This window comes from Nothobranchius furzeri, chromosome 10, assembly GCF_043380555.1.
Source record: "Nothobranchius furzeri strain GRZ-AD chromosome 10, NfurGRZ-RIMD1, whole genome shotgun sequence".
Classification (NCBI taxonomy): Eukaryota; Metazoa; Chordata; class Actinopteri; order Cyprinodontiformes; family Nothobranchiidae; genus Nothobranchius; species Nothobranchius furzeri.
In genome coordinates, this window is record NC_091750.1 from 64,495,093 (window position 1) to 64,522,779 (window position 27,687).

General features: G+C 41.6%; 1 protein-coding gene across 1 annotated transcript in view; it reads left to right on the forward strand.

Annotated features, from left to right (window-relative positions):
* The window catches only part of LOC139072261 (craniofacial development protein 2-like), a 243,932-nt gene extending 220,163 nt beyond the window's left edge, over positions 1 to 23,769 (forward strand). The window contains exon 2 of the mRNA XM_070555907.1: positions 22,194 to 23,769. Coding sequence (XP_070412008.1) covers positions 22,312 to 23,769 — 1,458 coding nt within the window. The 5' untranslated portion in view covers positions 22,194 to 22,311. The remainder of the gene's footprint in view (positions 1 to 22,193) is intronic.
* The last annotated feature ends 3,918 nt before the right edge of the window (positions 23,770 to 27,687 follow it).

Genomic DNA, 27,687 nt, shown 5'->3' on the forward strand with positions numbered 1-27,687 from the left:
CTCCGGCCAGTGTTAAGTTGGCCAATCGCGTCACGTTTATTTAGAAAAAAATTGCGTATTTTCATCTTCTTCCCTGCTTCTTTCACAATGTACTGTATGGTGGACTACCCTGTTGACTGATAGCTGTAGCCGACCAATCCCAATGCTCTATTGGTTTGGTGGACCAATCACATCACTGTGTTGGTGGGCGGGATGCTACTGAAAAAACAAAGATGACGATGGCTTCTTTTAAACAGCTCTGCCATTCACTGTAAACTATTTAGACTTGGGCTTTTCTTTGAGTCAAGAGCAGATTGAGGTACTTACGTTTATTTAGAAAAAGGATGGATTTGCATCTTTTTAGATGGATATTGGCAGATTACCCCAATGTGAGTATATCACGTCATTTGTCATCCAATAGCACGCAGAGAGCGTTTTAAAGACAACCGTAGATTTTGTCCGACGGCAGAGAGGAGGGCTTGCCGAGCTAAATGTAATCAGCACCATGAACAAATTGGTTAAGATTTTTAATCATGTTTGTGTATGAATCATTTGAGTTAGTTGTAATGACCTGCAGGACTATCCGTAGGTGTTGTGTCTCCATACAAAATCTACCTTTTCAGGCCTAGCCTAGCAAGAATGTTTCAGCAGTGAGTGATGTCACTGATCTGCACCAAAACGCATCTATGGACAAGAGAGTGTCTGTGATGTAAAAAGCAGGGTTCAATGAACAGAAGAAACACTAGTTTTTATAACGCTCTGCTAGCGAACATGAAGTGGCGTGAATTATTGGTGATGTGGGTAGGATTTCCACTGCATTTGTTGCCATTGGAAGTTTAGAAATGACGATTTTAAAGCAGCATCAATGATGCTCATTATTTTTTTCTTCCATACTTCACCAGCAATTGTTCCACATTTACAACTGCCAGGTGTTTGTTTACATTTGCTGATGTCATTTACCACTGAGTTACAACCAATCAGCGAGAGCTAACTACACATACCACTGTTCAGGTACTTGGTTGGTGGCTGATGTGTCCTGGAAAATGGTCCTTTTTTGGGCCGCCTGGTGAAATGGAGACGCACGCTGCTGCTAATAGTGGAACACCCCTTGTTTTTCTGCTGTTATATCATAAATACATGTGAATTTGTTTGAAAACTAATTTGTTATAGATAACAGCAGTCCAAGGAAAACAAATACTGGTGCACCATTTCTCTGTTACCTGAGCAGGTTTTGGAGTCTTATTTCCTGATATTTGGACATCTCACCCTGAACCACAATGCAACCCTAGTCACAGTGTGACGTTGATCTGTTAGGACTTTCAACCCTAGATTTTCACCATCTAATTTCTATCAGAAGTTAATGCAGGAGATAGGTGTAGGAGACTATCTTCATGTTTAGTCTGCATGAAAAATTCAGAGTGACCGATTATAATCAGAAATAATCATGAAAATGCGGTTTATTCAGTCACCCACACCTTTAAACTATATTATAATAATAGTCATACTTGGTATTTTCAGTTATTGTAAAATCATCTAACATAGAAGTAATTCCTCTATAATTGTTACAGTTAGAAAATATGTCTTGGAGCCTTACTATGGCAAAAATGTGTTTATAATTATTATTGTGGATTTTATGTGAAATGAAAGAAAAATATTGAAATTGTGAGTAAAAATATAGGCAAACAAAAACTGTCAGACAAAGATTGGAGGGTTAAAGTCTAAAGATAACAGCCAGTAAAATATAAAAATAGAACATGACTCAAATGTGTTAAATGAAGGATAATGACAGAAAAAAATGAGCATACAGGTGCTGGCCAGTAAATTAGAATATCATCAAAAGGTTGAAAATATTTCAGTAATTCCATTCAAAACGTGAAACTTGTACATTATATTCATGCAATGCACACAGACCAATGTATTTCCAATGTTTATTACGTTTAATTTTGATATTTATAGGTGACAACCAATGAAAACATCAAATCTGGTATCTCAGAAAATTAGAATATTCTAAAGGCCAATGAAAAAATGTTTGTTTCTCTAATGTTGGCCAACTGAAAAGAATGAACATGAAAAGAATGTGCATGTATAGCACTCAATACTTAGTCGGGGCTTCTTTTGCCTCAATAACTGCAGTAATGCGGCGTGGCATGGACTCGATCAGTCTGTGGCACTGCTCAGGTGTTATGAGAGCCCAGGTTGCTCTGATAGTCGTCTTCAGCTCCTCTGCATTGTTGGGTCTAGCGTATTGCATCCTCCGCTTCACAATACCCCATAGATTTTCTATGGGGTTAAGGTCAGGCGAGTTTGCTGGCCAATCAAGGACAGGGATACCATGGTCCTTGAACCAGGTGCTGGTGGTTTTGGCACTGTGTGCAGGTGCCAAGTCCTGTTGAAAGGTGAAGTCTGCATCCCCATAAAGTTGGTCAGCAGCAGGAAGCATGAAGTGCTCTAAAACTTCCTGGTAGACGGCTGCATTGACCCTGGACCTCAGGAAACAGAGTGGGCCAACACCGGCAGATGACATGGCACCCCACACCATCACTGACGGTGGAAACTTTACACTGGACCTCATGCAACGTGGATTCTGTGCTTCTCCGCTCTTCCTCCAGACTCTGGGTCCTTGATTTCCAAAGGAAATGCAGAACTTGCTTTCATCAGAAAACATAACTTTGGACCACTCAGCATCAGTCCAGTCCTTTTTGTCCTTGGCCCAGGCGAGACGCTTCTTGCGCTGTTTCTTGTTCAGGAGTGGCTTGACACACGGAATGCGACACCTGAATCCCATGTCTTTCATGAGTCTCCTCGTGGTGGTTCTTGAAGCGCTGACTCCAGCTGCAGTCCACTCTTTGTGGATCTCCCCCACATTTTTGAATGGGTTTGTCGTCACAATTCTCTGCAGGGTGTGGTTATCCCTAGAGCTTGTACACTTTTTTCTACCACATTTTTTCCGTCCCTTCGCCTGTCTGTTAATGTGCTTGGACACAGAGCTCTGCGAACAGCCAGCTTCTTTAGCAATCACCTTTTGTGTCTTGCCCTCCTTGTGCAAGGTGTCAATGATTGTCTTTTGGACAGCTGTTAAGTCAGAAGTCTTCCCCATGATTGTGGTGCCTTCAAAACAAGACTGAGGGACCTTTTAAAGGCCTTTGCAGGTGTTTTGAGTAAATCAGCTGATTAGAGTGGCAGCAGGTGTCTTCTATATTCAGCCTTTTCAGAATATTCTAATTTTTTGAGATACCAAATTTGGAGTTTTCATTAGTTGTCACTTATGAATATCAAATTTAAATGTAATGAACATTGGAAATACATTGGTCTGTGTGCATTGCATGAATATAATGTACAAGTTTCACGTTTTGAATGGAATTACTGAAATATTTTCAACCTTTTGATGATATTCTAATTTACTGGCCAGCACCTGTATGTGAGAAAGCCAAGAGAGGAGGAGGAAGGAAACGAAGAAGCAACACACACACACACACACACACACACACACACACACACACACACACGTGCGAGAGATCTTCTCTTGTTGGATGGGGGGTTGGGGGAATAGTGTAAATGATAAATGACCCGCACTTTTATAGCACCTCTCAGAGTAAGGACTCCAAAGTGCTTTACACTACAGTGTATCATTCATCCATTCATACACTGATGGTGATGAGCTACGATGTAGCCACAGCTGCCCTGGGGCGCACTGACAAAGGCGAGGCTGCTGAGCACAGGCGCCACCGTCCCTCCGACCACCACCAGCAGGCAAGGTGGGTTAAGTGTCTTGCCCAAGGACACAACAGCAGAATTCTTTGTCTGGAGCCGGGATCGAACCTGCAACCTTCCGATTACTGGACAACCCGCTCAACCTGTTGAGCTACTGCTGCCCCAAAATGAGATCGACTTATTTCCCACACAGACACAAGCACACTTTCCCATCTGTCTTTGACAAACATGGCCTCAACACACACACACACACACACACACACACACACACACACACACACACACACACACACACACACACACACACACACACACACACACACACACACACACACACACACACACACACACACACACACACACACACAACTGGAGATGAAAGGAATCAGTACATTACAGCAGACATCTGAAGAGTCCAGTCCACTCCCTGCAGGATCAAATTGGTCCAGACAAACAGCCCTAGGCCGACAACAATAACAAAGCCTCTATGAGCACCAAATGTAGCAATAATAAATCAGAACAGGAATAGCAAATTAAATCTATAAACAAATATCGACGGGGCTTTGAACACATTTCCATTATTCGCTGCCCATTGTTGTGCTTCGCTGGTTTAGGAGACGGTGTTTGGACAAACATTTGCATATCTAAATGAGTGACTGTTTCATTTACATGTTACTACGTGCGGTCGATTTATTTATTTGTTTTTTTAGTTTAGATCTTTGGTGTTCATTTGATTTTGCTGATCTGCAGCTTGTTAGTTAATAAATAATATGCAAGTTTAGCCGTCAAAAATGGCAGTGGGCTCATGGTGAGGGAAACTGAGGACTTCAAACATGGAATTAAATTTATTGAGCCACTTTTTCACATTTATGTATGTCTTTGCTTGTCTTTGTTCCAGTTTTCTGTTCCTTTGGTAGACCAAAGAAAGAAAATCCCAACATGTCCAGTTATGTCATCTTTAAAACATGACCCTCAGCGGGCGATTTTTACCCGAGTGTGAAGATTTAGTTTCTCCAAGTCGGAAGATATCCTTATCAGCTAGGAAAAGCTGGAATACTTTTGTATTGGGAATGAGTATTTTCTTTAGTAAAGTTCAAGTATCTTAGCATATTGCTCCCATGGTGGAAGGACTAATGGACAACAAGCTTCCAACCGTTACTTTGAAAGGAGTACGTTTTACACTGTGGACTAAAATAACTCCTGTAGTACAGCCTTTTGTTTTCAGTCTGTTTTATAGGAGTGTGTTTCAGCAGTGGAGGATTCTTCAAAGCAGGGCTACATATTACCAAGATGTGGAGAGGTGAGAGATGATTCCAACACCCATAGAAGTATTAAACAAGATCATGGTCAGAGGAACAAATACAGACATTCCTCACTGGCTTACAGCTAGGGCTGAGACACAACCTGCTGCAAGGTAAGAAGGCATACAGTAAGTATTTTATATGAAATAAGTCAACCTAATCACATTTATTTATGAAACACTGTCTGTGATTAATGAACTGTATTTCATTATTGAAAAAGCCAATGAGCAGAATCAACATGTTTCATCTCATCATCTACAAACTTTACGTCAGAAATGTCAAAATGGATTTTTGTTTAAAAAAAAGATTGTGAGTAATTAATGTATTAGCTTGTGGATATAGCTCTTTGAATAACCTAAGTGTGGAGGAATACAGATTACGGATCAGTTCCAAGTGGAGTACTACCAACTTTAAACAAGTGAAAAGTGTAATAACGACTGATGTGGACATTTACACTATGGCTTCATGATATTAGATACACATATGATCACGATGTCAGCTATAAACTTTTTAAAGGTGTGGTTCACTCGTTTAATCAATACTTTTGCAGAGGTCTCTAGTAGGAATGAATTTCTTGTAAATTGTACTTAGGGGGAGGATATACTGGTGCACCATTTCCAAGAACTACCAATTACTCACATCACAGCTGAGCTTCAGATGGCAGGTTTTTGGAGTCTTACTTCCTGATATTTTCTGACATCTCCCCTCGGATTGGATAACAGCAACACGACTCTACTGACTCTGTTTGCTCACCTCGGATTGGATAACAGCAACACGACTCTACTGACTCTGCTCTGCAACGTGGATGATTTTATCTCCACAAATAACACAAGCCTCGAGGAGCTTCTGCCGTGTGGTGAGGTAGCTAATGCTAACGGTCAGCTTAAACCAATTACAACATTCTCTGCTGTTTCTTGAACGCCGAACCAACAACAGCCTTTCCTGTACTGAGTCAAGATGGGTGAGTCCATGAATGCTAAATCACAGTGTGACGTAGATCTGTCAGGCTTTTCAAATCCTAGAGTTTCACCGTCTATAGTCTATCAGAAGCTAATCTATGAGATAGATTCATGCTCAGCCTACGTGACGGATTCTAATCAGAAACAATAATTATGGAATGTTTTTTCAGTGAACCACACCTTTAATGAGAGTTACAGTTGTGAAAAACTTACATTGATCTTTCTTTGCAACTCTAACAACACAATAACCGACATAAGGTAAGAGCTTCTGGGACTGGTTAAATGTCTGTGTGTGCTGTGCAGGAATCTATGACACCTGGAAATTAATGGCCTATGGTTCATTAGAGTTCAAACAGTCATTTGCAATTTGTAGTTTCGATACATTTTTACATAACATAAGTTGCACTGCTCTAAATAACGAATTTTTCAAGATTTGAGAAGACTTTCTAAAATTGCAGGAATCCACTCTAGAACTGACTCTGCTGTGCCTAGCCATTAGCATTGTTAATTCAATCAGAAGTAACCTCCATTTCTCCAAACTGAGGCTGTTCATAGAGCAAAACATAAAACAGGTAAGATGTGTAAGAGTCTCCATTTTCTCCCAGCAGTGTACAATGATAAGAAACAGAGAACCAGTGTGACGCTTATGTCAATTTGTAAATTATAATTTTAACACGTAGAGTCGAATTATTACATAGATGTTTGATATTCATTAGTCCACTAAAACACTTGTCTACGTGTGTTAGTAAAATCCATGACAGTTAAAAAGGCAACAAGTCAGATGAGTGTGTATTTAAGTCCAGGAATGTTAACAAGGTTTGACTGAGATACAAATCTACGCGTCTCAAAGATCTGCAAATGAGACCGTCTGCTTTGATTTACTGACCTCCTAGAGCAGCAGGTCTTCCTCCTCACATTTCCAGAGTGATTTCTTATTACTGCCTACTCATTAAAGCACATGTCCATAAATAACCTCGACACCTATGCATCACCCCTTCTCGTCTACATTCAACAAATTTTATACCATAATGAAATTTTATGTGATTGGATTAGGGTGAAATGATGGTGATAAAAACATCAGGGAGTGTTGAAAGAAGACCAAGTCAAAACAATCAAGCAGTCGTTAGATTAAAACTTCTTTTACCAAAACATATAACTTGTTGAACACATGCAACTTTCACACCAGTTGCATAAGTAAAACATCAGATTTAGGTGTGCAGTTTAATTAACTGAAATTGTTTTAGATTCAAATGCAATTGTAATGATTTAATTTACATCTATTTAATGAACCACAAGATGTGCGATTCCATAGGAAATATGAAATCAATCGTATGGACCGTTGGGTAATTTTAACCAGAAGATTGGAACTTTTTATTACAGGGATTATGTAACCACTTCATATTAACTGAGAGACAAGAGAAGAGAGAGTCACCTTTAAAACGTTTAAGAAGATTTATTTCTAAGCAATTTTAAACAAGACTAACTCTAAACTTTAAGTGATGAATGGATCTTGATGTGAATGAGACGTGAGATGAATGGTATATGTGTGAGTGATGTTGTCATCAGAACTCTCGTATCTGGAGAAACAAGTCTGAGCGATGAAGTGATGTTTTGCTCTTAAGCTATGATCGGAGTTTCATGAACACGAGATGCCATTTTGTCGCTCCACACATACCCTTCAGGATGAGACCAGATCCCTTCAAGATGACAGATCCAGACTGCCAGGTCCTCGGACCCCCCTTTGGTACCGGAGCCGATGAAACAGTGTCAGCAATAAGACAGACTAGTCTTTGGATTGTCTCCAGGTAAAAAGCGACAGTTGGTTGACAGCGTCAGATGGACCCTGAGGGTCAGTGAGTTCAGCTTTTATTCGGAAAGGAACCGTTGCATGGTTGGTAAAGTGCAACAGATTTTATCCAGCTTTTCGGTTCTTTGCTTAAAAAGGAAGTCCAGGTGGCCGGTCCGATACTTCTCTTAGAATGCGGTGAACTGAAATAAGATGGCGTGGGGACTGGTTTTATTAATCTGGATGTTTTGATTTACGGTCGAATAAAAGTTTGACAGATTTATAAACACCACAGAGACTATGCCACGCTTCAGAAAGGAAGGTTCTGATTGAATGAGAAAGATAAAATGTGTCATGTGGCTTTAGGCATTACGTGGATCAGGATGTCTAGTGGAAACATTTAAAAGTATATGACTTATTATATTCTGTAGGATTATAATATCAAGTAATTAATATTTTCATTTCACAAATTGGTTCACATTTTATTATTGACTAACACTTTGTTTGATTAGCTTTATTAAAAATAGAGTTCTTTGATTTATTAAAAGAAAGAGTCTGTCATGGTCTGCGTCTGCCCCCTCCTTTATGTGTCTCCTGGTGTCCTCCATCCCTCTCTAGGTTCCCTTTTGTGTCTCATAGCACCCTCATGTGTCCTTTGTCTGCGTCTCATTTATGTGTTTTCTGTTTGTAGGCATTCGATCATCCCCATCCCCTCCAGTTGTAGCTCCAGCCTCTTTGTCCTCAGCTCTGTGTCTGTTGTGGGTGTGTGCGTGTCCATTCCCCAACTCAGTGTGTGTGTGTGCGTGTCCATTTCCCAATTCAGTGTGTGTGTGAGTGTATTTGGGTGTGATTGTGTGTGTGTGTGTCCTTCCCTCAGTCTTTTAGTTCATTGTTGTGTTTATCTGCCCTCCTTTGGTTCTGCTTCCCCATTTAGATAAATTGTTGTCACCTGTCTTCCCTCCAGCCCTCACTCCACACACCTGCTTCCTGTTTCCGTAATTGTTCCTCCCAGTCTATTTAAGCCCTGTCTTGTCTTTGTCTTGTGTCGGTCCATTGTGTTTGTATTCTGTCAGCGTTTGTTCGTGCTCTTGGCGAGCTTTGTTTCCCCAGCCTTGGAGTTTTGGACTTTTGGCTCGCTGCCTGGATTTATTTTTTTTCATCCTTCACAAATAAAGGATTTTACCTTACATCATCTCTTGCTCCGTGTCATCCTGGGTTGCAGCATATTTGGGTCCTAACATCCTCTAAACGCTGGGACGTAATTTTGGGGGGGGGACGGGTGGGACATGTCCCCCCCACTTTTTCAAAAGGCAGTTTTGGTCCCCTGCACTCTTTTCCGTCCAAAAACAATATTACGCTCCATTAAATGGATTTAGTTGAGCACTAGGACCGAAACGGAAACCGGTTTCCTATTAGACCCGCCCAAAAGCTAATCTATTGGCTCTTCTGATACTTGCTAACGTATTATTGGCTGTTGCTGCTGTCACTCAAGTTGTAAACAGTCAGAACGTGCTCACGTTGTTTTGCTAGCCGCTAGGGAACACCGGTACTGAGTCACATCGTCAACTAGACGCTGTGTAATATCAGAGCTCAGCTCAGCTTCCATTACATAACATTTGAATAAGTGTTCATTTGTGAGTCTTTGGTAGTTAGGCACAGCCAGGAGGCAGCATGTCAAGAAAACGAAAAGTGGATATAAGAGACTTCTTTCAAAGTAAAAACGTAAGTTGGAACATGTCATGTGACAGACCTGCATTAAGCTCAGACTCACCTCCTCCTTCACAAACATACTCAAAACTAACTTTTACAAACTCATCTCCTCCACATAACTGACTCCTCAGACACAATTTATTCGTATTATTATAATTATTTTTTTTATTATTATTACTATTATCATCATAATTATTATTACTAGTAGTAGTAGTAGTAGAAGTGTAACTTCAAAACTTTTATCATTTAACTTTATTGTAAACTTATCTATTGCAATGTATATGTTCACATTAAAAAGCTCTGAAAAATGAACTGTACCATCATCGTCAACAGATTTTTTTAAGCTTAATGTCAAAGATGTACACTTTTCATTAGATTTATCTTATTTTTTCCATTTATTTTTTGTGTGTTGAAATGCAACAACTGTTTAAACACTTTTAAGGGAAAAAACATATTTAATATGTTTTTATACACTCAAATGTTAGGGTGATGATCATGTGTAAAACATTAGTTCAGCATGTCCTCTAACACAGCAAATGAACAAACGGCCAGATCTCAGGAGGGACCGTTTATGTATAAATAATTTTTATACTTTTGACTAGGCCTGGGAAGTAACAAATTTTGCTGGACGATATTTTGTCCAACAAATTGTTGATGATAAACGATATCATTGTCAACATTATCTAGACCAAAATAACCACTAATAGAATGTTAATATATCATAATAATGCAAGTACACCCTTTAAAATGCAACAAATAAACCTTCATTTAACATTGAAATGTTCAGAACCAGAACTTCTAAATGAATAAAAATAACAAACAAAAATTAAATAAAAAAGGAATCTCACTCCCTGTTAGAAAATGTTGCACCAAAAACAATAAAAAAAGACCCAAAACAATAAATACAATGGCCTATCCATTGTCAACAGCCAAAACTGCACTTCAATAATGATAATAAATAAAAATAATAATAGAGTTGTACATTTTTTAACTTTGATATATATATATATATATATATATATATATATATATTGAGGATGGAAAAATTATTGAGATGGGCACGTGACGTGCCAAGGGGTCTTTACATAACACCCCCCACCCCAAATCCGCACAAGCCTGCTGTGTCCCCCCCACTTCTGAAATCAAAATTTCGTCCCTGTCTAAACGTGACAGTCATTTGTCTTCAATCTTCTCTTGAGCTGGAAAGGAGAAACCGTCTAGAAGCAGAGCATGAGACCTTGAGCAATATCTCATGCAGATTAGTTCTTGCTGAGGAGAGGGGGGAAATGACTTTTAGGTGGAAAACAGTCATTTCATTCTGTTACACAATGAACTTTAAAAAAACTTATTTTACATAATTTCAGCATGAGTCATCTTGTCTTTCAAATGGGTAAATAACAGTCAACACCTATGTAGACAACTGTCTGGTGCTTGTTTTGGTTGTTTAAATGTGCATCTAAGAAACAAACTGAACTGTTAAACCCACTTATCAATATCAGTTGAGGACAGATGAGTTATTCCCATTAACAGCTGTGGTTTGAAAATGGTTCCATGAAGTAAATGAAAATAAGCAAAAGCTCTAATATTCAATGCTTTCCTTAGTCCTCTTGTACCTCCCTCGCCCATGGTGTCCCACAAGGTTCTGTGCTGGGGCCTCTACTTTTCCTCCTTATATCTTCTCGCTCTCCAGAGCATCCTGAGCTCTTTCAAAAAGAATGTCCTGGCATTTTTATTCAGATGAAATCCAACTGTACATTGCCTTATGAGACAGCTAAGCTTCAGCTGTTACACACCTGCTTAGATGGCTGGGAACTTATTAGAGCTGAATGATAACAAGACTGAGATACTTATCTGTGCCCCAGACAAACTGACTCTTTAAGTCAGAGACTCTCTTGGTCATCTTTTCAGGCTGGCTTTGTTGTGAACTCCAGTTGATCCACAGCTTGCCTGCTAGCTTCTTTTCAAATCAATCCGGTATTTTTATTTCCTCTTTTGCTTTTACTGTTATCATTTAGGTGCTAGTGAAGCACCTTGTATGTTTTTTCTTGAAAGACGCTACACAAGACAACCCTTTCTTTTTCCAAATTAGCTAGAGATGATCTTTTCTCTTCTAAGATTGCAAATCTTTGTCTTTTACATAGCCTAGTGAACTAGACCAAATTCTTGCTTTGCAACGTTTGGTCTAGGCATGCTCCATTGGAACCTCCGCAGCTCCTTCCAGGATGCTGGCTAGCCAATCACAGCTCTCTAGAGGGGTTTCAAACACATAAAGAGCTGTGATTGGTCCATAATGGTGGGCCAATCATAGTGCTCTATCTGCTTAGTGAACAAATCACAGAGCTTTATCCACTTTTTGGGCCAATCAGGGCACTCTATATGCCTGGTGGGTGGGATGATGCAACAGAGTGAAACAAGAGTATGTCCCATTCTTTGTCCAGTGAAATGTGGAGATCATTTGAAAGACAACGGTAGAACCCGCCCCACAACCGACAGCCGTCAATGGATCGTGGCCAGACTAAATAATACATTTATTTAGTCTGGCTTGCCAGGCTATCTTTTACAGGGACCCTACAAACAAATCCCCACAAAGGGCTGCATGGTGGCACTGTTGGTAGCACTGTTGCCTTGTAATTAGAAGGTTGCAGGTTTGAATCCCAGCTGCGAGAGGTTTCTGTGTGGAGTTTCTCTAGGTACTGTGGTTGCTTCCCACTTGCATGCCAGGGTATAGTTACTCTAAATTTTCTCAAGGTGTCTTTCACCCGTTGACTGCTGGAGATGATGCCAGCTCCCTGCAACCCTTCTGAGGAATAAGTTGCACAGATGAACACCTGAAACCTGGAACTATCCCTTTAAAGTTGTATTGTCACTCAATAAACTCTTACAACAGAAAGGATGCAAAAACTATACATGACCCAAAGTGATTTTACCTTTTCATGTTAGCCTTTGAATGAATGTTTCTTATGCTGCACCTTCTGCAGTGGAACTGCTCACCCTTTAACTTAGTCTGTTTCTGTATTTAATTGGATTTAAATTAATTAGTGTATTTTAATTGTGCTATTAGGTTATTTTAATGTTAGAGCTATTCTCGCTATCAATCATTCACTTTAATTGTAGAAGTTTGTATTGTAATTATTACAAAATCTTGGATTTTTTTAACACAAAACAAAAGAAGATTTCAAATTATTGCAATTACAGAAACATGGCTAAAAGAAGTTGATAATGAAGAAGTACAAATAGAGGGCTATGAGAAGTATTTACTAAATCGCAAAAATAAAAGAGTAGGTGGTGTAGCACTATATATTTGTAATAATTTGAAAAGCAAAGTTATTTATAACATGTCAACAGCCATCAATGATGTAATGGAAATAATTACTATAGAAATAATTTCTGAGAAGACAAAAAACATAATAATAAGTTGTACATACAGAGCACCAGGATCCTGTGTAGAATCATTTACAAATACAATTACTGAAATGTTGAGTGGAATCTGCAACAAGGATATATTTCTCTGTAGAGACTTTAATATTGATATAGAAAATGTAAATAATTCAAAGACTGCAAACGACTTTATAAATTCGATGTATCTACTGGGTCTGTTTCCAATGATAACCGAACCAACAAGAATAAATGCACATAGTTCAACTACAATAGATAATATATTTACTAATGTTGCAAGGGAAATAGAGAGAAGTGGAATTGTAATAACAGACATCACCTGCCAATTTGTACAGTCTATAAAAATAATCGGATTGAATTTCAACATAAAAAGCAAAGACAAAATGCAATAAATGCACTAAAAAGAGACTTGGAACAACAAAACTGGGAAATAGTTCATGTTAAAGATGTAAACATGGCTTACAACTCCTTTTTAAGAATATTGTGTAACCAATTTGATAAAAACTGTAAAACCAAAATTCAAACAAAAAGACAAGGGATGAACAATCCATGGATAACAAAAGGGCTGCAGAATGCCTGTAAGAAAAAAAAAACTTATATAGATGCTTTTTAAAGCAAAGAACAAGTGAAGCAGAAAATAGTGTTGTGATTTGAAGTGGTATAGTTATATGCTGTAATTAGATAATTTAACTATCTGATTTTGTATATTTATACACTGTAATTAGATCAATCAGAAGTGGCTGTTTTTATCATCAGGGAGTTTACTTAAACACTCTGTATCGACTGAGAGACAAGAAAAGAGAGTTGGGATAGTTTAAGAATCTTTAATTTCTATAATTATAAATTCTTACAATCTACCAGGACTATCTCAATGATGAATGCATATGGATTTGGATGTTTCGAGTTGGTGTGTGTGTGTGTTTTGTTCAAAATCTCTAGACTGAGTAGTGGATCTGGTTGTTATGACTAGGCTGCCACGAGGCTTCGATTGCTGATGACATGAGCCGCCATATTGCCGTACCTTAGATGGAGTCTCCCGTGTAGATCAGGAATTGCCAGGTTCCAAGACCTCGGTTGTAATGGAGCTGGTGAAACAGCGGTCACAGCACACAACGCCCGTCTGAGGATAACTCCGTTAGTGGTTGGCAGGCGTCAGCAAGTTCACTCTTATTTTGAAAGAACGTTGTCTCGTTGGTACAAACGACGGAAATCTCCAGCTTGACAGATCTCAGCTTAAAACAGGAAATACAGATGGCCAGCCTGTATTCCTCTTTGCAGTGATGGGTTGAGAGCTGGTTGAAAACAATGTTGAGAGTATGATGTAACTCCTTGGAGCTCGGATCGAGCAGAGCTGATGTCAAAGTGGAACTTAACGTGGAACTGACTTAAAATGGCGTTGCCTTCTTTTTATATCTCCCAGTTGTTTAAGAATCTTAGTATACTGGATTGGACTACTTTCATAAACAAACCAGATTCTGCCCTACCACAGACGAAAGTTCTGATTGGTTGAAATCAATGTGTCATGCGTTTCCATGGTAATGCATATCAGTGTGTCTGGTGCCGCCCTGTTTATTCGTTTAAACACATAACTCATGACATCTTTATTTCACAGATCATTCACCTGATTATTAATGATCAACAAATGCTTTGATTAGCTTATCACAAATAAAGTACTTTGATTAATCAATGAAAAGCGTTCTTCTTCTGTTCTTCTGTCTCTTCTCCTGGAATGTAAACATACTGAACCAAGCGTCCGACCTTGGCGATGGTACTGTGTGAAGGGGCAGCTGTTAAGGGCAGACCATTATAAACTTCATAACGCTACAATTGGTACAAAAAATACAAGAATAAATTAGTTACTATAATAAGAAAACAAAAAAGGATTATTATAGCAATTTATTAGACAAAAATAAAAATAATATCAGAGAAACTTGGGGAATACTAAATAGTGTAACAAAAAGAAATAAAACAGCTTCAACTGTTCCACAATACTTTGTAAATGGACAGTCGGAAATTAGTGAAACTAGCACAATAGCAAACAAATTTAACAATTACTTTACTAACGTGGGACCAAACTTAGCAAACAACATTCCTAAAAGAACTAATTATAACATCAGTGGAAAAATAGCAAGAAGTAAAAATAGTATACTTCTGAGTCCAGTAACTAGCGATGAAATAAGAATCATTGAAAATAAATGCATCAATAAAAGAACTACTGACTGTAATGATCTAGACATAACATTAATAAAAAATATAATAGAAAATATCATTCATCCCTTCACTTACATATGTAATTTATCTTTTACAACAGGGACATTTCCAGATAACATGAAAATAGCAAAAGTCATACCAATATACAAAAGTGGTGAAAAACACACTTTTTCCAATAATTTCCAGACCAATATCCTTATTATCGCAATTTTCAAAAGTATTAGAAAAACTATTTATTACTAGGCTAGATTAATTCCTGACAAAAAAAATATATTAAACGACAGTCAATATGGTTTTAGAACTAATCATTCAACTTCCATGGCATTAATGGAACTTACAGAAGAAATATCAGAAGCCACTGACAAAAAGAACCATTTCATAAGTAATTTTATTGATAAAAAAAAGTGTTTGATACAGTAAATCATGCAATTCTTCTTAAAAAGCTTAGTAAATATGGTATCAAAGCAATGGCTCTAAAATGTTTAACAAATTATTTGAATGATCTACGTGATATTACTTGTGGGGTACCACAAGGGTCAGTACTGGGTCCGAAACTATTTATTATTTATATAAATGATATTGCCTCTATATCAAATATGTTAAAATGTATTCTATTTGCAGATGACACTACTTTTTATTATGCTGGAGATAATATCAAACAGATGGTAGAAACAGTACAAACTGAGATGAAAAAAAAATTATGGCTTGATGGGAATACACTCTCATTAAACACTGATAAATCATGTTTCATGATATTTAGTAAAAGTAACTCAAATGATACAAGTCTATTAAATATAGATGATATTAATATTACAAGAGTAAAAGAAGTAACATTTTTGGGAGTTATAATAGATGAAAATGTATCTTGGAAGCCACATATAAACAATGTGAAAACTAAAATAGCTAAAACAATTGCAATGTTACATAGAGTAAAATGGTCACTGGATGATAGCTCCCTATATTTAATATATAATTCACTTATTGCACCATATTTGAACTATTGTATAGAAATCTGGGGCACAACATACAAAACTTATACAAATTATATCTATATATTGCAAAAAAAGCAATAAGAAGCATTACAAGGAGTAATTACAGAGATCCATCAAACCCGTTATTCATAAAAACAAAAACATTAAAATTCTATGACCTAGTGGACTACAATATTTCTAAATGTATGTATGATGCGAACAAAACACCCTTCCTAAAAATTTACTTAGAAGATTTATAAAAAGACAGAGTAAAAATGAACTAAAAGGACATGAATTATTTACAATACCTAAGCACAGAATAATTATAAAGGAGCGCTGTGTCTCTATATATGGAGTTAAAATATGGAATAAGCTAGGTAATGTAATCAAGGATGCAAAAACAATATTTACTTTAAAAAATAATTAAAAATGAAATACTGGAATCATATACGAGCAAATCAATTATACAAAAAACGAAAATAAATAAATAAAGCTATAGCGATGTGCGTAGGTATATTCATGTGTGGATGTATAAATATGTATGAATGTATGTGTATATGTATATGTGGTGGATACATGTGTATGTCTATATGTATATGTATAGATTAAGTATGTGTGACCATATGGGCATGCGAGGCACTTTAATGTATATATGCATGAATAGGTATATGTGCAAAAATCCTTTTGCTTTTTGAATTGTTATTATTACTATTAATTTTTTCGTTCTTCTTTACATATTGAACTTAAGTCCGCTAACCAGTCGAGCAATTACTTTGTATAGGTTCATTTATAATTATTATTTCAGTGTTAAAATGTAATTTTAGTTAAAAAGGGGCAGATAGCACAAGTTTTCTTCTTTCTGTTCCCTTTTCATTTTCTTGGTTTGAGAAACCTCAGTTTATTTGTTAGTGATTTTTTTTCTATTTTAATAATAAATGAAATAAATAAATTAATAAAATACTTTACATGTGTGTTCAGTGTCATCAACGAATTTTTTAGTTGTCTTATAAAATTTTTTTTTCCTATTTACCTTGATAAACGAATGCAAAAGTACATCTGACCTCTGTTCTGATCAACCTCCCTAACTTGATTTGAGATGCAAATCACGGTGAGTAACTGAATCCATTTTCAATGATGCAGAAATATTACTTTGACACTGTGTGAAGGTCTATAAACTTTGCCATTACAGCTTTAAAATTTTTGCATGCATCAAGTCTTGTTGATAGTAAATAGATCAAATGTATCAAAGGGGAGGGAGGTTAGCTGTAAAGCCACTGATCCCTTTAACCTTTACTGTCTCTGACAAATTAGCTTTTACAAAAGGAAAACACCATATTTTTATGCATTTAAGTTACCAGGTTGAGAAAAATTAATCTAGACAGAGCTATTTACCCACCGTCTCTACGCAAAGATAAATCTTTCCCTAATGCCCACTTCCTTCTGTCTGGATGAATCCTTTGGTGTTGCACACAGACTCTCTTTTCCCTTCTTCCACCAGCCTGCCCTCTGTTCAGCCTTTTTTTTATTTTTAAGGGAGATTGTTTAAGGATCTCAGCTGAAATACTAAGCAGTTGACTCTAAAGGAAACAGCTTTCCTACATCGTCATATCAGGTCTAGATGTCTCCTGGAGTCTTTCTTACTCTTAAACCGGTTAAAAAACACATGACAATAATTGAGCTGCCCTTTAGTGACCTCCAGTGACCCCTTTAGTTATGCTGTTACTTACGCAGATTAGAGGATGTCTCATAACACACTGGCCACCATTAATGTCTTTGTTTTTCTCACATGCTGCAACAAACGTCCTAAAACAGGTAACATTAGCCTGGTGGATCCGTGTTTGCCTCCTTTCTTCATCCCTTCATCCTTCAGCTGACTGAGAATCTGGTGGGAATCTTTTTAAAGGGAAGGTTTTTTTTGTCCTGCGCTATCGCCTACAATCCAGTGCATGATCAGAATGACGAGTTCAGAGTGCTGATTTGATGCAATCACCTTTGCTTGGAAACTTTTTTGGGGGGATTTCATCAAAAGAGACATATAATGACCTTTGCTAAACTTTCAATAGTTCTGTGGGCCATAAAAACATGTTTAAAAAGTGTTTTTGCACAATATCCTGCAAAAGTAAAGCAATTTAAGTCGTTTTAATCTTGACAGTTTACACTTTTTAGGGCTCTGTCACTTTAAAAGACACGCTGTTGCTGGCCACGCCCGCCCATCCCCCACTCAGGCTGCTGTAGGCCAAGAAGCTCTGATATTAGGGAGGGGCTTGATGTAGAGCTGCTGCTCCTTCAGCATCAGCTCTATTCAGCAGGTGAGAGGTGGTTCTGTTCTACTTTTCCCGTTTGTCACATCACAAATGGTGACTTTATGAAACATTTTGTTTTGGGCACGTAATTCCTAAAACCAGACAGTGACAGAAAACAGATGAATGAATTCTTGTCTATTTGAGATGTTTATAGAGGCAGCAGAGACCCACATGGCAACACGAAAAGATGCTAAATGTGAGTTTGTGCCCCTTTAAAGACAATAACCCAAATTTATTGGTTTGGATGAAACAAAACACCATTCAACTGAGAAATGTTGAATTTTATTGAATTCGGTTTACTTAAATCTTTACTCAACACATTATTTGTGTGTGTGTGAGAACTGGGAACTGGCGCTCCATCTAACCTGAAGGGAATTCATACTTTGATCGTATGAAGGAATCCATTTTCCAATCCAGAAGCTTCTTGTTGCTCTATAATGACTATTTTTACAGCACTATTACCACCATGTAGGGCCTTTTTCTTTCTCTTCTAGGATTAACTGCAAATGTGTTTACAGTTAGATTAGATATCTTGTCACATTCGTTTTCTGTGATTTAGAGGCTTAGTGTGGGTGTGTGTGTGTGTGTGTGTGTGAGTGTGAGTGTGTGTGTGAGTGTGAGTGTGTGTGTGTGTGTGTGTGTGTGTGAGTGTGAGTGTGTGTGTGTGTGTGTGTGTGTGTGTGTGTGTGTGTGTGTGTGTGTGTGTGTGTGTGTGTGTGTGTGTGTTCATAATGGGCTGCTGCGAGTGTTTGTTTTTGAGGAAGGGGTTAAGGTGATTTAGTTGCAATCGAGTAGAATCCCGACTAGCCAGGGCAAACAGGGGCTCAGACAATTCCTGCAGCACCGACACTAAACGATAACCATTTTGTTATTGTCATGTCCCTCGCCGCTGCACAGCTTTTCAAAAATAACCACAACAAATTAAACTCTGCTTTAGTTTGGGCCTATGCATGAGAGAAATGAGCAAGGGGATGAAGGTAATTCCTGTAAGAAGATGTTGGGAGAAAAGTAGACTAGCAGGCACGATTGAGAGATAACCGCAGTGACCCTGAGTAAATTGGCAATTAGAGAGCTGCCAACATCATTGTTAACGACTAATTAGGATTCACTACCTTAAATGTGTGTGTTTGTCACTAGTCTGTGTTTCTAGCATGTTCATGCACGGGGGCCATTTCTCAGCTTTCTACTTTATTTCTCTGATCTTCTGTCATCTGTGTACCCAGATGCTTTTATTTGATTTTCCACTTTGCAATGGATTATACTCATTGGTGGCAATTACATACATGTATGCCTTATTCTAATTGTTGATTGTAGCAGTTATTTTATTTTTATTTTGAAAAGCTTAAAACAAGATAAAAAAGGGAGTGATGAGGAAGGAAACGATGGAGAGAAAGCGGTACCTCCACTTTGAAATCCACCTTTCAAATGATGGATTCCCTGCTGCGCGACTTAGGCTTTGTCCCAATTTCAGCCCTTTTTGTGCGAACGTCTCAAGTAGAGAGTTGGTGGTTTTAGTCCAGCTATCAGCCCCTGGAGTCAGTCTGGTCTGCTATCAGCCTTAGCGCAAACACAGAGCCTGCACTCCCCTGCTGCTGTCAGACGACCCCTTAGGACAGTGCATGAACTTCTGAGCATTATGTGTTAGAGTTGGAGAAAAAGAAAAAAGAAAAATTCAGCTGTCATGACGAAATTTGAAAGTTAAATTCACCAGTTCAGTTTGGGATGAAAATACTCGCGTGGAAATTACAGGTTTTCAACAAAAATTCTCAAGGTTCCGTGGAATATTGACTGTATAATTGTGCAGGTGAGCTTCAGAACTGGCACAAATTCTGTCCTCCTCAGCACCACGGGTGTAACCTTTTGAAACTTGGACGAGACGGTGACGTTGGTGTTTGTTAAGCCTCAGTTCTACTTTACACATTAGTCTGCTTTCATCATGTGGTTGACACTTCCATCAGCCTTCATGGCAGCAGCAGCTGGACTTGCTTCAGGGATGTGGGGTGCAGGGGTTATCTCACAGAGAGCTGGAAGTCACTCTGCAGTGAAGACAGGTGTGAAATTATGTCAGGTTTAATGTTAACTTTCATGACGTCAAATGAAATTACAAATGAAAATGTGTAGCGGGATGTTTCGTGAGAGACGTTACGCCTAAGCGTGTGGGGCTGTGTGGCCAGTGCAGGGACTGGGAATCTTGTTAATGTTGAGGGACGCATGGATTCCACTCAATATCAGCAGATTCTGGAGACCAAGGCCCAGGAATCAGTGTCAAAGCTGAAGCTGCACCGGGGCTGGACCTTTCAACAAGACAACGCCTCTAAAATCTGCTCAAAATGTACTAAGACCTTCATGCAGAGGAACAAGTAGAATGTTCTGGAATGGCCATCTCAGTCCCCAGACCTGAATATTATCAAAACTCTGTGGTGTGAGTAAAAGAGAGCTGTCTATGTTCAGAAGCAATCACACCTGAATGAACTTGAAATGTTTTGTAAAGAAAAATGTTCCAAAGTACCTTCAACCAGACTCTCACAGGAAGCTATAGGAAGCCCTTAGTACTTATTGGTTATCGTTGCAACACCACAGTCTACCTGAGTATTGTTGCTTACCATGTCCGTCCCTTTATGTCCACAGTGTACCCATCTTCTGATGGCTACTTCCAGCAGAATAATGAACTATTTCATAAAGCTTGAATCATCTCGGACTGGTTTCTTGAACATGATAATGAGTTCACTGAACTCAAATGGGCTCCACGGTCAGCAGATCTCAATCCAATAGAGCACCTTTAGGATATGATGGAACGGGAAATTTGCATCATGGATGGGCAGCCAGCAAATCTGCAGCCACTGTGTGATGCTATCATCAGTACAGACCAAAATCTCTGAAGAATGTTTCTAGTACCTTGTTGAATCTATGCCACAAAGGATTAAGGCAGTTCTGAAGGCAAAAGCGGGTCCAACCCTACTAGCAGGGTGTACCCAATAAAGTGGCCGGTGTGAGTGTTTAGTTATTATTTTTTATCACCGTTATAGTTTTCATTAGATTAATATTTTAGAAAAAATGTGCAAGAAGTCAAGATAAACATGCTGCTTTGAAGTTGTGGCCGCTGGTGTGGTAAAGATGGCCGACTTTTGCTATCATACCTTCAGGAATGCTTCCCCCCTGAGTATTTTGTCAGCTAGTTTGAAGGGAGGGTTGATGTCGTCCCCAGCACCGTGATCCTCTTCTACTCTCCCACAAACTTTCGTAACCTCACCGATTCTCCTCCTCTCACTCCTGTCTCTCCAGGCATTTTTTCATACTGGTGTCCTCCTCCAACCTTACCCGAGACTTCATTAAAAGATGCATGGCTCCTACTTCAAATCCATGTCTCTTCTCTGCTGCACTGCAGTGTTTTATGCCTGCTTTGGTTCCTCCAATTCTCTGCTCAGTTCTTGTATCTGATCAAAAATCCCCCCCCCCCCCCCCCCCCGCCCCCCTGCAGCTTTCATCCTTCACTCCTGCTGGCATCTAAAAAATTGTCCGCATTCAATACAATGTGAAAACAAGGTGATTCTTTATTGATCTTGCGTTGAACACTACTAGGTCAGAGTGCAGCTTACACCAAATAATAGCTGCGGAGGATCCTGTTAAGGATATTTGAGTAAACAAGAAGTTTGATTTTTAGGATGGATGGGGTTTCTCTGTGTCACACCACTGCTACCAGGTTTTTAAACGTGTCCCAAATGGTTTTAAAGCAATGTCATAGCCTCACCAGGTACAGCAAAGTTCAAGAAAACACCAGTTTAGGTTTAGAAGCTAAAATTTAAAGTGATATTCCACCCAAAATCTCCTCCTTGAACCGTCACCTTATCGTGGTGGAGGAGTTTGAGTGCCCTAATGATCCTAGGAGCTATGTTGTCTGGGGCACTTAGTGCCCCTGGTAGGGTCTCCCATGACAAATTGGTCTTAGGTGAAGGGTGAGACAAAGAACGGTTCGAAGGATCTTTCATGGCGGTTAAAATGAAGAGTCGGAGTACCCGGCCCGGAGGGTTACCGGGGTCCCACCCTGGAGCCAGGCCTGGGCTTGGGGCCCGTGAGCGAGCGCCTGGTGGCCGGGCTTTCGCCCATGGGGCCCGGCCGGGCCCAGCCCGAACCGGATACATGGGCTCGTCCAACTGTGGACCCACCACCCGCAGGAGGAACATGAAGGGTCCGGTGCAATGCGAATCGGGTGGCAGACCAAGGCGGGAGCCTTGGCGGTCCAATCCCCGGACAAGAAAACTAGTTTTTGGGACATGGAACGTCACCTCGCTGGCGGGGAAGGAGCCGGAGCTTGTGGCAGAGGTTGAGCGGTACCGGCTAGATATAGTCGGACTCACCTCGACACATTGCATTGGCTCTGGAACCCGAGACCTGGAGAGGGGTTGGACACTCTACTTTGCTGGAGTTGCTCCGGGTGAGAGGCGGAGGGCTGGGGTTGGCTTTTTGTTAGCTCCGAGACTCTCTGCCTGTGTGTTGGGGTTTACCCCGGGGGACAAGAGGGTAGCTTCCTTGCGCCTTCGGGTCGGGGAACGGGTCCTGACTGTTGTTTGTGCTTATGGGCCAAATATCAGTTCAGAGTACCCACCCTTTTTGGAGTCCCTGGGACGAGTGCTAGATAGTGCTCCATCAGGGGACTTCATTGTCCTGCTGGGGGACTTCAATGCTCACGTGGGCAATGACAGCTTGACCTGGAGGGGTGTGATTGGGAGGAACGGCCCACCTAATCTGAACTCGAGCGGTGTTTTGTTATTGGACTTCTGTGCAAGCCGCAGTTTGGCCATAACGAACACCATGTTCGAACATAAGGATGCCCACCGGTACACTTGGTACCAGGGCAGCCTAGGTCACAGGTCGATGATAGATTTTGTAGTCGTATCATCTGACCTGCGGCCGTATGTTTTGGACACCCGAGTGAAGAGAGGGGCGGAGCTGTCAACTGATCACCACCTGGTGGTGAGTTGGATCAGATGGCAAGGGAACATGCCGCGTAGACCTGGCAGACCCAAACGCATAGTGAGGGTCTGCTGGGAACGCCTGGCAGAAGAACCTGTCAAGACGGTCTTCAACTCCCACCTCCGGCAGAGCTTTGACCACGTCCCGAGAGCAGTGGGGGACATTGAGTCCGAGTGGGCCTTGTTCCACTCTGCGATTGTCGAGGCGGCTGTTGCTAGCTGTGGCCGTAAGGTGGCCGGTGCCAGTCGTGGTGGCAACCCCCGTACCCGCTGGTGGACACCAGAGGTTCGGGGAGCCGTCAGGCTGAAGAAGGAGGCCTACAGGGCGTGGCTGGTCTGTGGGTCTCCGGAGGCAGCAGACAGGTACCGGATAGCCAAGCGGGGTGCAGCAGTGGCAGTTGCCGAGGCAAAATCTCGGGCGTGGGAGGAGTTTGGTGAGGCCATGGAGAAAGACTATCGATCGGCTCCATAGAGGTTCTGGCAAACTGTCCGGCGCCTCAGGAGAGGAAGGCAGCAACTCGCTCACACTGTTTACAGTGGGGATGGGGAGCTGCTGACGTCAACTGAGGCTATAGTCGGACGGTGGAAGGAATACTTTGAGGAGCTCCTCAATCCCACCAATGCGCATTCCGAGGAGGAACCAGAGCTGGGAGGCCTGGGGATGGACTGTCCGATCTCGGGGGCAGAAGTTGCTGAGGTAGTCAAACAACTACACAGCGGCGGAGCCCCGGGGGCGGATGAGGTTCGTCCTGGGTATCTCAAGGCTATGGATGTTGTAGGGCTGTCATGGTTGACACGTCTCTACAACATTGCGTGGTCATCGGGGGCAGTTCCTAGGGAGTGGCAGACCGGGGTGGTGGTCCCCATCTTTAAGAAGGGTGACCTGAGGGTGTGTTCCAACTATAGGGGGATCACACTCCTCAGCCTCCCTGGAAAGGTCTACTCCAAGGTACTGGAGAGGAGGGTCCGATCGATAGTTGAATCTCAGATAGAGGAGGAGCAATGTGGTTTTCGTCCTGGTCGTGGAACTGTGGACCAGCTCTATACCCTTGCAAGGGTGATGGAGGGGGCATGGGAGTTTGCCCAACCAATCCACATGTGTTTTGTGGATTTGGAGAAGGCTTATGACCGTGTCCCCAGGGGCACCCTGTGGGGGACGCTCCAGGAGTATGGGGTGGGTGGCTTTCTGTTAAGGGCCATTCAGTCCCTTTACCAGAGGAGCGTGAGTTTGGTCCGCATAGCCGGTAGTAAGTCGGACCTGTTCCCAGTGAGGGTTGGACTCCGCCAGGGCTGCCCTTTGTCACCGGTTCTGTTCATCACTTTTATGGACAGAATTTCTAGACGCAGCCGTGGTGTGGAGTGTGTCGAGTTTGGTGGCAGGAGAATCTCGTCTCTGCTTTTTGCGGATGATGTGGTCCTCCTAGCTTCATCCAGCTCTGACCTTCAGCTCTTGCTGGGTAGGTTCGCGGCCGAATGTGAAGCGGCTGGGATGAGGATCAGCACCTCCAAATCTGAGACCATGGTTCTCGACCGGAAAAGGGTGGCTTGCCACCTCCAGGTCGGGGGAGAGGTCCTACCTCAAGTGGAGGAGTTTAAGTATCTCGGGGTCTTGTTCACGAGTGAGGGTAGGAGGGATCGGGAGATCGACAGGCGGATTGGTTCGGCGTCTGCAGTGATGCGGACGCTGAGCCGATCTGTCGTGGGGAAGAGGGAGCTGAGCCAGAAAGCCAGGCTCTCGATTTACTGGTCGATCTACGTCCCAATCCTCACCTATGGTCATGAGCTTTGGGTAATGACCGAAAGAACGAGATCGCGGATACAAGCGGCCGAAATGAGTTTCCTCCGTAGGGTGGCCGGGCTCAGCCTTAGAGATAGGGTGAGGAGCTCGGACATTCGGGAGGGACTCGGAGTAGAACCGCTGCTCCTCCGGATCGAAAGGAGCCAGTTGAGGTGGTTTGGGCATCTGGTCAGGATGCCTCCTGGACGCCTCCCCGGGGAGGTGTTTCGGGCATGTCCTGCCGGCAGAAGGCCCCCGGGTCGACCCAGGACACGTTGGAGAGGTTACATCTCCAATCTGGTCCGGGAACGCCTTGGGGTCCTGCCGGAGGAGCTGGTGGACAAGGCCGGGGAGAGGACGGCCTGGAGCTCCCTAGTTGGGATGCTGCCCCCGCGACCCGGACCCGGATAAGCGGAGGAAGACGAGACGAGAGACGAGATTCCACCCTAAATGGAACATTGTCTATTGACATAATTCCCAGCATTCAATAAGTGGGAAAAGCATATTTTTAACCAGCCAAGTCATTCTCCTGACCTGGCTCTACTCTTTTAGCTTTAGCTTAGCATAAAACGCAACAAGTGAATGGATCCAACTAGCATTGTGAGCAAACTCTTTAAAATCGCTCAGGGGTGATCCTAATTCTGTTTGGTAACCTAAATAATCAGACTGACTGTAAGTGAAGGTAATTAGTAACATAAATGAATCACGGGTGCCATTTTAGACTTGGGACTACTTTATGACAAAGCACAGCTGTGAGCCTCCGCTGGCAGCCCCAAAGACACAGCTTCTATAAACAGAGATGACCACGTTGTTAGCAAACCGGCAGAAAAACTCACACGCATATGTAATGCAAGAAGTTGTCTTCTTTCTTTGAAGATTTCTGATGTATGTTTTAAACAGCAACACCTTTGTTAAATTTTTAAAACATGATTAGATCAACTTCTACATGTCTGAGAGGAGTCAGTGCTCTTTTGTAAAGCTGCGCTTCTAAAATGGCGCCTGAGATTCCTTTACGTTACTAATTATTTTCACTTGCAGTCAGTCTGATTATTTTGGTCACCAAGCAGAATTGTAATCACAACTGAGTGATTTTAAGAACGATTTTACTCACAATGCTAGTTGGATCCATTCACTTACTGTGTTTAATGCTAAGCTAAAGCTAAAGGAATGCAGCTGGGTCAGGAGAAAGACTGGGCTGGTTAAAAATAGTTTTTTTCCCACTTATCTAACACTGGGAAACATGTCAACAGACAAAAAATATATTTTGGGTGGAATATCATTTTAAATGTTTTGGGACTTTTTGTCATGTTTTGAGGAAGATGTCTAACCCAAGACATACAGAATCAAGCACGGAGATGATGTAAAGGAAGAACAATAATTTATTAAAATGTGGATGTGAACTGAAGGTGTTCTGAAGATCCAACGTGAGGACGAGTCCGGAAGCGGTAACTAGGGGGAAGACCAGAGGTGAGTAATGGGAGTTGTAGTTCGGAGGAATTGTTTGTGGGCGGAACTTACGATGAGGAAGTCCGGGATGAATGCGGAGGGGAGATGAGCCGGGGTGATATCCAGAGAAGACTTGTGATATCGGGGTGGATGAGCGGAGCTGACGAGGTGGATGAAGATGAGGCAGAGGAGAGAGAGCGTAATCGGTGGAGAGCGGGGCGGCTGGGTGGAGTCGTAATCCAGGCAGCGAACCGGTGAATATTCCTATGGTTTGGAGACGGGAACGGATCCAACGATGGTAAGTCTGTCGGTGAATGTCCAAAGAGAGAAAAAGAGCACAGATTAAAACGGGTTCCAAAGTCTCAAAGGTTCAAAGCTAAGACGAGGTTCGAAAACTACGAGAGGCTTGAGTCTACCAGGCAGTAGATAATCATCCAGCGTCGAATGAGGATATTCCTCCTCCTTTTAAAGCCGCCCCACTGATCAGTCTGATGCGGATCAGCTGCGCTCCCTCTCCTGCAGGCAAAAAACCTCAGAGATGATGAGATGATGGGCAGAGTACTCACCCCGGCTCATGACAGTACCCCCCCCCCCCCTCAACAGATGCCTCCCGGCGTCCCAGCGGAGGCAGCTTCAAACTCCCGGATGAGGGAAGGATCCTCAATGAAGGAACCAGGCACCCAGGAACGCTCCTCCGGACCGTACCCCTTCCAGTCGATGAGGTACTGGATACCACGCCCCCGACGACGAGAGGCCAGGATCTTGCGGACTGTGTAAACCAAACCCCCCTTGTAGAGGCGAGCAGGAGGAGGAGGGGGAGGAGAAGGACAGAGGGGACTGGAAACAACAGGTTTCACCATGGAAACATGGAACACAGGGTGAACACGGAGAGAAGAGGGAAGGTCCAGACGAACCGTGGTGGATGAAGGGACGTTGAGGATTTTAAACGGTCCTATGAATCGAGGGGACAGCTTGCGGGTAGAGGCCTTAAGAGGTATATCCTTGGAGGACAACCACACAGACTGGCCAGGCAGGTAGACGGGTGCCGGACGCCGCCGGCGATCCGCCAGTTGTTTGTTGCGCCGGGCCGTACGGTCAAGAGCCGCTCTGGTAGAGACCCAGGCCCTTCGAGCCCCACGAAGAAAATGGGGAACGGAGGAGGACACC